Below are 12,001 nucleotides of genomic sequence, written 5' to 3'. Positions count from 1 at the left end.
ATGGGTGCAATCAGGAAAAGATAAATAAAGGGAGACAATGCCAGATTCCTTTGTAAGCTCCATAAATGAAGGTTCTCGATAAGGGAGAAGGTGAAAGTATAACAGGTTAATGTAGATACCGCGTTCTGTGTAAAGAGACAAATTGGGAATCAGAATAACAACTGAACGACAAAGGCTGATGCCACGGGTGCAGCACAGAGGTTGTATGTTTGAATTTGTGTCTGAGTCAAGGAAGCCAATAAAGAGACATAGAATGAGGTGACTTGTCTCACCCCCCTGGAAGGTAAGCATAGCCTGAGCTAACTGCTCTTCTGTCATCAGTGGAGGTGTCTAAATTGGTGACGTGAATGGTGGGTGGAAAAGCCACCTCTGGGTGTGCTTGCTTCTCTTCATTCACCATTCATAGTTGCCATCGAAGTGACTAATTTAGATCAGTTGCTTAACTCTCAGGTGGCTAAAACTATCTAAGAAGAAAAGGAACTCAGGTGATGAGAAGTTGATAGGAGAAGACTGTTCTGAACGCACTTAAGAGAACAAAGTGAAGGTCAGGAAAGCTGTAGAGGACAATGCTGAATTGTCAAGGTAGGTAAGAGTAGCTGTATCTCAGTTGTGGAACACCTGCCTGGAAGGTGCTACAGCTGCCTTCCAACTCATGGTAGATCTCTTTTCTACCCCTGAGGCAATCCTAGAGTTCAAGGCTGAGATCTGTGAGCTGATGGAAGTAGACACAGGAGTGCAGTGCTAAGGCAGTGATTTGAGTCACGTGAACAGATAAGATCTCCTAGAAGAAAACAGGGGAGAGGAAGAAAGGAAGAGAGTGATGAAGCTCCTCAGGATATGGCAGTAATATTGAGAGGAAACGATCCAGTGGAGAAAGTGAGGAAGTGACAGGAGTTACTAAACCCAAGGAAGGTATGGAGGAACATTTATTATCCCTTAAGAAGGTAACAAATAATCAACCACAGAACAGCATGAATAGAGCATATTGGCTTTGGCCAGGGGAAGATCTGCAGAGAATTAAGTGAGAGGTGTTGTTGAGTAGAAGGAACAGAGCTAGCCTGAATTGTCAGAGAAGAGTCTTAAGGTAAATAGTTTGGTGAAGTTGATTAAAGGTGAAACCATGGGGATGGCCCACGAAGGAGAGCAGCTGGACAAGGACCAGATGACTTGACAAGAGGGGTTTTTTCTTTGCAATGGGGAAAGTGTATCATTCTGACACCGAAGATGGAAGAGGGCAGCAGTGCAAGGTAAACAAGAGCCCTGAAAGAACAGGTTAAAATGGTGATAAGAAAGAGGTTGTGAATCAGAAAAGTACACAGGCACTAAGCACAAATGAAGAAAGCTGGTAGAAGAGAGGCGGTGAGAAGCCTGCGTGCTAGGACTAAAAACAAAGTGTGTGGGATCCATGCTTTAACAGGGTGAAGGGATATGTGTTAAGGCAAATTCAAGTGGAAAGAAGAGGGAGCATTTCAAAGCAGATGCATAATAGCAGGCTGAGTACAGTAGTAATTAGCCAGAGCTGAGGCAGAGCAGCAGTTAGGCGAGCTTTGCAATTACAAGTGGGAGGCCCAGATATGAAAATGAATTTAGAGCTTCCAGAATCAGGGAGATTTGAGTCCATTATGAACAGAGCATTTTTAGTCTCCGAGGGAAAAGGAAGCTGAGCCAGGCCAGCCAGTCTGAATTACCCGACAAGCATTATCCCCCTAGTTAGTGCTTGCAACCGAGGAGCAGAAGATCTGGAGTTCTCGTCGAGCCCTGCCATTGTCTTTACGATGCTGCTTAATTTTGATGCTTGCATACCCCTTTGGGGACCAAGAAGCTGAATTAATTAACATTTAACGTACCTTGAGATCTTGAACTGGAAGGAGCTGTAAAAATACAAAATATTAATATATTGCAACTGTCCTAGGCTAAGCCCAAGGAGATGTTTCGTAGCACATGGGACCAGTGCACATGAACTCACACTCAGGTGTGCAAATGCGCGGGGGCATCTAAGTTTGGGGGTTGTTTCCGTAACCAGGCTTTCTGTTTCAGCTCCACATCTGCAGACTGGCCTAATAGTACTTCCTAATAGACTGGGAGGTATGTAGATATTACACTGAAAAGTGTCACGGTAATAAAAATCTTCAGTCTCTAAGGTAGGTCGATAAGTAACGGATTGGAAACTGCATTGCACCAAACCTGGCCAACTGCAGCCCCGCTAGTAAAGAAAGATTACGAAGGTAAAGGGGGAGGCAAAAGAAACGGGAGAGGAAATGGGATACAAAGTGTGGTCAAAGAACTGATTGAAAGTAGGGTAAATGCGTCAAATAAATAGTGATAATAAAATCCTAACAAAAAGCCTTCTGACGTTTGTTCTAACCTATAGTTCGCTTTCTCTCCCGCCTCCGTTCTGTGTCTCGTAGGTTTTGTTAGCTATGACAATCCAGTCTCTGCACAAGCTGCTATCCAGGCTATGAACGGCTTTCAGATTGGCATGAAACGCTTGAAGGTTCAGCTGAAACGCTCCAAAAATGACAGCAAACCTTACTGATCTTAACCCCAGATGCTTACTGCTCTTATTTTAGCTTTCTTAGGGTAAGTCCCATGAGCAAACCTGTCCTCTGCAGGGGGGTTAAGAAAGAACATAGAGCCAACCTTCACCAAGAGACAGTTATTTTTACAGTTACCACTTCCATTTTCCCCACTCGTCCTTATTACACTTGGCTCCCATTTCCTTGCCAAGTAATTACCGAGTTGTGTTACTGTATTTTGTTTTGCAGCATAATTTATCTCCTTTTTAAAACAAAAACAAACGTCTTGAAATTCAAAGCAACACACACACACACAGAAAAAAAAAAAAATGTGCAATTTAACTCTGTGAACCCTGGTGCCATTAGCACACAATAAAAGTTGTTTTCTATGGATGGATCGTATTTTACCAGGGTGGCACCAGCAGTTTATAGGTTAAACAAAAATGGCCTCATGCCAGTTAAAGCACTTATTTTGCAACAAAAATTGAAACAAGTCTTTCCACTACATCAACTTGTTTTTTGAGAAGATTTGATTTTTTTTTTTTTCGGTTCAAATCAACGTATTGTTATATATTAGTCTGATTTTACACTGGTCGTCTTTATATTTCACTTTTTTTTAAGTTCTTGTTTTTTTGGAAAGGATTAATGTAAAAAAGATTTAGAGATCTGTTTCTAAAGCTACAGGGTTTAAAATAAAAAAAAAAATAAAATGAGTGACAATACTTGATGTTTCTTGAGAGATAAATTTAATAATAATAAAAAAAGAAAGCCACAGGCCTGTAAATTTTATTTGTAAAAAGCATTTCTATTTTTATACAAAATTTTTACTGCCTCAGAAATAATGGAAGTTATTTATTGCCTATTGTTAACTTATTGGATACCTAAAGAGCAGCTCTCTATGCTAGCTAGATCCTTTGAAGTAGTCTCTAGAGTAATTGTGCCAGGAATGGGCGCTTTTTCACTGTTGAACCCTACACCCTTTACAGTTCATGCTTTTATCCTCTTGTTTGTATTTGTCTGGTTATTTTGTTCGTAGTTTCCATTATCTAGTTTAAAGTTCAGTTGTCTGACCCCCTTTTTTCCCCTCTCCCCGTACCTTTCTGTTACATTTGTAGAAACTGGTTCTTTCCTCTGTTTTCTCCCCAAAGAGGAATCCATTCTCTCTGACTCCTTTCAGATGGATTCTTTTGGGGTTCCATTGTGCTCTTGTTGACAAGTATTGTGAGTTAATGCAAATTACGAGAACGGCTCATAGACTCTACTGATAAAAGATTTGCATTAGTTTTCTCCTGCACCCATAAAAGTGATTTTGTTTGTGCTGCATAGATTCTGTGTAACTTTTTTTCCTCTTCCTTGTTTTTTCCCTAGACATCTCCATGCCCGTTAGCCCATCGTTTGCCTAGCATGTCCCTGTGGCGTCTCAAAAAAAAAAAAAAAGTTTCATCGTCCCGTCATTGTTTCTGATGTCTTTCTGACCTCACATCATATTTGGTTCTCCTACTGACCTTTGATCTAGTTTGACCTTTGAAATTTGCATGTGACCTCATCTAGCTATGAATTCTGGGAAGTCAATGTGAAAAAACATTGCTGCATTCATGCAAGACTGAAATTTATTATTAGATAAATTAATGATAGGATTTAAAAACAACCTGTGGCAAAATGTTTTTTCTTTCTTTCCTTTTTTTTTTTTTTTGGTTTTCTTTTTTCCTTTGGGTTTGTTTTTTTGTTGGTTTTTTTTTTTGGTTTGGGTTTTTTGTTTCGTTTTGGTTGGTTGTTTTTTTTTTCTTTTTTTTCATTTCGTAAAAAAAAAAATAAAAAAAAAAAACAGACTTGAAAGTATTATACAGGGATTGGCATTCTGCCTGGTCACTGGTGACAATAGCAATATGTGTCCAGAGGCACAGAATGTTGGTTTCTAACAGACTACTTCCAAAACAGTTTGAGAAATAAAACTGTCTGATTTTAAGTCTCTAGAGGTCTGTAATAGTTTTTACATTTTTCAGGCAGTGTAAAGTTTTTTGATAAGGCCATTTTAGGTGGCTCACTTTCTCATTAAAGTATATATATAGAACCACTTTTTGTAGATTAGTATAAGAAAATATTTACCCTGTTTTAGGGCAAATGCTACCTACTTGTGTCACCTTTTGCTGAACTGACTCACAGTTAGACAATCCATGGTTTAATGCACATGAAATTACCTATATTTTATACTGTTTCAATGTACAGAAGAAAGGTTACTGTAAAATGTGTTACGTTGGTGCTTCTGTGAATTAAGTTGTGGTTTCATCATGAGTCTTATGGTCTTAAGTGTTCTATGTTTATAAAAGACGAGTTTAAAATTGGTTTACTTGAACAACAAGGACAAAAAGAAGATTCAAAAAAAAAAAAAAAGAAAAAAAAAACGTTGTTTGCTTAACAAAAATGAATTTCATGTGAAAAATGAAAAAATATTCCAGAATAAGTTTGTGTTGGCTTGTGACGCATTGATGTCATTTTTTTATTGTGAACAATTTAGATGTGTTTGTGTTCAGCAAAATGTGATCGGTTTTTCTTTTAAAGAAAAAAAAAAAAATCAGTGAAACTATAGTGCCAAATTCCAAAGGTACTTTCTTCCTAGAGCTTCAGTGTGTTTCTTGTGTGAAGTAATTTGATAACATGGGTATTTTATTATGTGTTTTGTATAAATCCCTAATATTTAAAGAAAAAAGAGGTTAAAAAGTTTGTTAACTTGCTATCCTGTGGTCTTGTTGCCTGAAATTGTTATTGTTTGTTATTTCTCTTTGATGTTTTTTGTAAAACATTGTATAAGTGCCCATGTTTCACTTTTTTAACCACTCTGCACACATCAATGCTGTGAAAGCAAACCTCACTATGTATTTTCTTCATATTGTATGGAAACCTCTAAGGTGAGAAAGTTTTGAACTTTTAACCCTTTCCACCCAGAGCTGTCTTGAGTGTTAATACCTTTTATACATTCACCATTTTGCTGTTTATTTTTATATATATATCTATATCTATAAATATATATATACTTAGTTTTTTGTGGTTTATTTAATACATGGTTGAAATCAGAACAATGCACAGGGCAGATCTGAAGGACAAAAAATATTTTACTGCTGTCTAAATTTCTTCTGTATCTATAACTAAAATTATTTAAAACCGTAATTAACTTGTGGGTTTCCTTTTTAGATTTTGGGGATTTTGTCTTTTCTTAAAGAGCTTTTAATATGCTGCTGGAATATGCTATTCAGTATTAATAAAATAAAAGAAAAAGAAAACAATTCTTTAATTATCTATTGTGTGAGCCGCTCCCCCGCAGGAGCGGTGAATCCACCATTTGAAAACCTTGAGGAGAAAAAAAAAATAAAAAATAATATTTTTGTAATTTAAATAAATGAACTTTTGCTTAAATCAGATGCACTAGATCTTCCTGGGTGAAAATTCAGTGTGCACTGCAGTTAAACTACTTTTTATGGATAAAGTTTACATACACTGTAATGTTTGGTGTTATCTGCCATTATTTGTGACGGCAATATATTGGCTTACTCCTGCAGACACTCGGGTAGAGAGGAGTAACTTTACTCGTACAAGTAGTCCACGGGAATAGATTTGTGACGGATGTGGGTGTTTGCTGGAGGAAGCTCTGTGTAAGGAACCAGAAAAGAGACGCTGGTAGCCCTTTTCACTGCCTTGTAAGTCTGATTAGATTGCGTTTCTACCGCACAAGTAGTGACCAACAGCCAAATTTGGTTTTTTGCTACCGGTATAGAGAATTCATTGCCAATCCAATGCGTGCGAGCAGCAGTACCTGCTACTGATGATAAAGTGCCATACTTTCTTCCACTTCCTATTTCTATACGATTATATTCGAAGCCGCCTAAAATTAAAAACAAAAGCCCTATATGAACAACATCAGCTGGTGCACTCTTGTCTCTCATCCCCAACTTAAATGCTTCTTTATGTAGAGCCCTGGGATGGAAAGGACTAGCCTCTAGTGATGCAAAAAAGTTTCCTTCTTATAGCACATGCACTTATAAATAAATGATCTATACTTTTCTCACATGTTTTTACTACTGCTGGGGCCTTCCTACACCCTTTGAGGGCTATTTTGTACTACTTGCAGCAATTTTGCATATTCGAAGTATCATCTCACGTACGTTATATTATATATATGTACATATATATATAATATGAGATCATCATTTGGATTGTTTAGACTGTTTCACTAATTTTTCTCATTGTACCCACCGTATAAATCTCCAAAGCTTTTTTAGATGCCCTAGTGTGTGTCCTGTGGGTTTACCAGTCCAGTTAGAGCGGTGATGCCTTTGGTCCTCGGGCAGCGTAACTCGGCATCGGGCTGCCCCGAGTTACGCTACACGGGACATTGGCTAAGCAGTGGGAGAGGAGGAATGTTTCCGTACTTCCAGGCAACCGAGATGGGTCATTGCTGAGAAAAGCGTCCATCTTGAAATAAAATTTTTAAAAAGTATTAAAAAATCAGATGAAAAACCAAAAACCCAAACATACACCTCCTTGGAGACAAATTATCTACTAGTTCTCTTTCCAAATATTGAAAGGAAAAAGCTGCAAGGGTGCAAGGGCCTAATAAGAGAGGAAGAAAAACAAGGGAAATTGCTTTACAAAATTCTAATCAAAAGACTAGACTAGTTGTTTTTTCAAACAAATTAGCTAATTGCGATGAAATGGCAGTCCTCAAAGGAGTAACAAGTTCATCTTTCTTTCACCATAGGGGTTACAGTTCCTTGGCTTGTGCTACTCTGGAATCATTTTACTGTTTCTGTTTTTATTATCTTAAGTGCTAATTAACAAAAGGAAAAAAATATCCTGTAGTTTCATTACCTTTTTGGATAATGTCATACAAAAAAAAAAAAAAAAAACAAACCTATGTATTTGTGTTTTTTTTGTGCTGTGAGAATTGTTGTTTGTAGATTAATAATACTATCATTTTGTTTAGAATTACAAACTAGTTTTTAAGTATTGTCTGAGAAAAGCCAAAGTTAATGCAATCTAGTGGAAGCTGTAAGACCATTTGAGTATTGTTTCTGTTTTATTGATGCATTTGGATTTTGTTGTTTGATGGAATTTGAGCCAAAAAAAAAAAAAAAAAAAAGAAAAAAAAAAAAAGCAGGCTTTCCTATTTCTACAACTTGATTGTACTTATGCATTTTGTACCAGTGGAACTTTTTATACTGGAGATTAAAAAACAAATGGAAATTTTTGTGGCTTACTCTTGTGGGCCCCCTCGATCATGACTGATTTTCAAGTTTGATTTCTGGATGGTAGAAAGAGAGTTGGTTTTGTTTAGAGAACTCAAAACTTTGGCTTGATTTCTTTTTTTCCCTTTGCTTATATCTAGTGTTTAGAATTTTGTCTTAACAAAAGCGGTAAGTTTCACTTTTTATTCTGTATCGTGCAGTTACACAATAAGGTAATTAGAATTAGGAGTACTCGGTCACTTTGCGTGGATAAATGTATTAGTTAAAACGTTAGGGGTTTGCTTTTTTGCTGTTTAGATCAGAGTTTTTTCTGATTCTTCTGTCCTCATTGTGAACATAACCGTGTAGTTGAAACAGTCAGACTTATTTTTGTAACGTATGTTATTGTGTGATGCAGTTTTTTGCTTCTGTCTCCAATATTAAACCATTTTCCTAATACTTGTCTCTCTACTTTGTGTGTTGTATTGTTGGTGGTCATTCTGTGTTGGTAATACATCTACACACCTCACTGTTTCACGTGCCTGTTTTTTTTTTTCTCTATTTGTTGGTTGTGTACAAAAGATACAGTCGATTCCACCTAAGTGAATATCTGATTGGGGGGCAAAAGAGGATTTGTACATTTTAGACATGTTATGGTTTCTTTGATTTTTTTTTTTTTTCCTCTCTCTCTTCCTCCCCCTAGTCATGCCTTATCACTTGGATAATCTGTCCGAGCAGGAAGCATTTTAAATGAGTTTCCTGCAAAGTCCTGTTGAAGGTAGCTTTTGTTAGCCTTCTAACTGCAAAAGGTTCTGCACACAAACACACAGAAGCCACCTGAAAAGATTATTTTATTTTTTTTTGCTGTGACATTTCAGTCAGTCGGGAAAATGCGGAATATGGACATCAATTCTTCCTAGTCGTTAAAAAATAATAATAATACCCTACTGCTGCTTCACAGAAGCATATGAAACATTCAAGAAAAGGAATATATAGCCTTGGGATTTCTTCCAAACTGCACAGTAATCTGATGGCATATGGTGTTAGTCAAACTCTCCTTAGAAACTAATCACATCTTAACTAGGGCCGTGAGAGCCTACCAGGTGATCGAGCTTGTTATGTGCAGTTCTACATATAATAATTTAAAAAAAAAAAATAAAATCCAAGTGAGCAGGGAAGACTTGCTATTAAAGTTAGTAGAAGTTTAAAAAAAAAAAAAAAAAGATAAAGAAATAATGGGGGAAAAAAATCCCCTGCTGTTCAAATGGGTGATGTTTTTGCTGTGGGCTTACAAAGCAGATCATTCCCAGCATTGGCTAATAGTGTTACACAAATCTCAAAAGGGACAAAAGAAATACCATAGCACTTTTTTTTCTTATTATTTTTTACAGTTGGCTTTTAGCTTTTTTTATTCTTTCATTTCCTATGATTTTTTCCTCCTCACAAGAATCTCTCTGCTCTCCCCCAACCGGTGTCTACCATGATGAAATAAAAGCTGCAAACGAAAAACCTATGTTGTTCTGGTTTACAAAAAGTCTCTCTTCTCTCCTCTGTCTGATCGCAGATACAAACCTTACAATTTGGAGAGGGGGAAAAAAAAAAATAAACAAAACCAACCAAACCAAACCCAAGGAGGAGAGAGCAGCACCGGCGAGTGCTCTCTGGAATTCAAGCCATACGCCCCCGTCCCTTTCCTTTGTCCCACTTTCTGTGATGCTCAGGAATCGAAGACCACTTAAAAGTGCTCTTATGAGACCCAAACGACACTCCTCCCTCGTGTCTCCTCTCCCCTGGTCTTTCTGGCACTCTGGCTTTGGCTCACACACACAAACACACACACACCCCCTCAAGTAATGTCCTACGAGGTCATGGTGCGCTGGGTGTTTCCGTGTTGGCTCCTGCGTTTGGAAGAGTTTTGAAATTTTCTGGTGGCTCATGAGTTGGCCTGGTCGTTACTGCTCGATTTTTTTTTTTCCAAACTTTTTTTTTTTTTTTGGCTTTTTTCGCTTTTCCGTTTCCATGAAAGGCAAGTAAGTGATGAGTCTGGAGTCCCAAACAAGCTCAAGTGTCGTCTTGCAGGGTCTGTTGTCAGAAGTTAGGGGTCCAAGCAATGCCTTCGCTGCAACTCTTAAAGTTCCTCTAAAACCATCAGCCCAGGCAGGAGAGCAAAAACCGATGGCCAGACTATGTCCTGGGTCTTTGACACCTCTAGAGTTTATGATCCTGAGTTGGATAATATTGACACCAGTGGATTCAGTTGAGTAAGTCTTGACATGCATGATTGATAAATCAGAATTCGTCTCTGGGTTTTTTAGGTTGCTGTGAATGTTTTATTCTTTTTTTTTTTTTTTTCCTCCAAAACTTGGTCTTAGGAAAGAAACTAGAGCTTTGTGAAGGGTCTTTTCTTCCAAAAATGCAACTGAAAAAAAAAAAGAAAGGCTTATACTGCAGTTGGGTTTCTTTTAAATACTCAGGGCTGAAAGATACAGGTTTTTCTTTCCTTTTTTTTTTTTTTTTTTATTTCAACAATGGGGAAAAATGAGTTCCTTAAAGCAATGCAGCCGAACAGTTTGTCCTGCTTAAATGCATGCTTTTTACTTTCAATTATGTAAGGCACCTTGCAGTGTTAGCAAAATGTCTCTTTGTTAGCTATATGTGTATCGCCATGGGAAATTACCAAACTGTCACAAGACTTGCTGATTAAAGAATAGCCTGCCAGAGTGTGTGTGCCTTTGCCCAGTGTGACTCTTAGGTATTAGGCTAAGGAAAACAGTTTAACAAAATGTAGTGTGAATCATTCCTGATAAGTGAATAAAGCATTGTGACCAAGCAATCAGATTATTCACTTATCAGGAATCGACTGTACTGATAGTTTGCCTGATTGTTTTTGTTCCTCATCTCTGTTGTAGTTTCACTACTTTTTGCTGTGTTCTGTTTTTTCTCTCATGCTCTTAGCAAAATCACTGGGAATATCCCTTCGTGTGATCATGAAACATGCTACTGAGTAACAAATAAAAAAAAAAAAAAATTTTTAAAATATAAAAATGATATCTTAACAAAATCTATGCACTTGCTATCAGGAACACAATACTGGATGTGTCTTATATATATTGAACTATAATAGTATTCGATTTCTTAAATAAAGCTTAAGAAAGGATTCTGTTGTCTGTAAAATTTTATGAGCATTAAGTGGAAAAAAAAAAAAAAACAACAACAAACAAAAACCGTGCTTCTAGGGTTGGGCGCTTTTTGTTGTATGAAATCTTACTGGGTACACGGTCTTCAACCGTGCCCAGGCAAATGTTATACAATTTGCTTGCTATTTCGTTAAAAACTAAGACCTTGAAAATTAGGCTTACTGAAGTCTGTGAGGAGAAAAAGTCTTACCGTTCAGTGACGAGCAGCAAAAGATACTAAAACGCAGAAATTTCTGTCTTTTTCTGTATTTGCGAAAGCAAATGTACTTGCTTTTGCACTAAAACTACAAAAGAGCTGAAATAGGTGAATCAGAAAATGCAATGAAACAATGCTATATTACTTCCACAAACAATACTGTATTTCTTTTTGGTGTGTGACTTTTTTTCCTCCTGATTCTAGCTAGATTTAGGATAAAAAAAAAGGAAACCCCGTATGCTCAAAATCACAGATTCAGCACTGGAGGTCAGAGCACCTTTTTGCGGAAGATGCGTGGCTTACTGTACGGTTCCTGTATCTGGGCCTTCTCTTAGGAAAAAAATTTCACATCAAAACCCATGAATTAAATGGGAGTCGAATCGCTAAAACTGTTGAGTACACTGAAAAATTTATTCCTTCGATGGCTGTACATTTGCCACAAAATTGTAGCTTTCAAACAATCAGGTTTTTGTGGAAATACCCGTACTTCTTGTATTTAGCAAACTTTCAGTAATGTCAGCCTTTGGCGAAAGATCCAGGAGAGTGGTGGGGGTTGCTTTCTTTTTTTTCTTTTGAACTGCATTACTGCCTCACTTTTCATATGCCATTATATTATCTGAAAAAAAAAAAAAAAAAGAAAAAAAAAGAATTAAATTGTGGAAATCTGTCCGCTGCTTGTATCATTCTCCTCTATTCATACACATTTAGCAAATGTTCTTGAGCTCGACGTCCGACGTCCAGGTTTGTTAGACTCGTAAGCCCGAAGCACTGCTCCCCCCGAGAGGCCGTGGAGAGGGGTGACTTGGGTGGGCAGCAGGATGGGCCTCTCCATCCCACATCGGCACAGAGTTCAGGTGGGGACCCGGCCCTGGG

At 37.5% G+C, this 12,001-nt stretch overlaps 1 protein-coding gene across 14 annotated transcripts in view; it reads left to right on the top strand.

Moving 5' to 3' along the window:
• CELF2 (CUGBP Elav-like family member 2) overlaps positions 1–11,795 on the top strand; it is a 383,210-nt gene extending 371,415 nt beyond the window's left edge. For all 14 annotated transcript variants that reach the window (XM_054187183.1, XM_054187169.1, XM_054187247.1 and 11 more), the window contains 2 exons: positions 2,409–2,580; positions 3,885–11,795. In XM_054187183.1, coding sequence (XP_054043158.1) covers positions 2,409–2,536 — 128 coding nt within the window. In that variant the 3' untranslated portion in view covers positions 2,537–2,580; positions 3,885–11,795. The remainder of the gene's footprint in view (positions 1–2,408; positions 2,581–3,884) is intronic.
• Positions 11,796–12,001: the final 206 nt, after the last annotated feature.

This window comes from Rissa tridactyla, chromosome 1 (assembly GCF_028500815.1).
Source record: "Rissa tridactyla isolate bRisTri1 chromosome 1, bRisTri1.patW.cur.20221130, whole genome shotgun sequence".
In the NCBI taxonomy this organism is placed as follows: Eukaryota; Metazoa; Chordata; class Aves; order Charadriiformes; family Laridae; genus Rissa; species Rissa tridactyla.
This window is presented reverse-complemented; position numbering and strand designations above follow the sequence as displayed.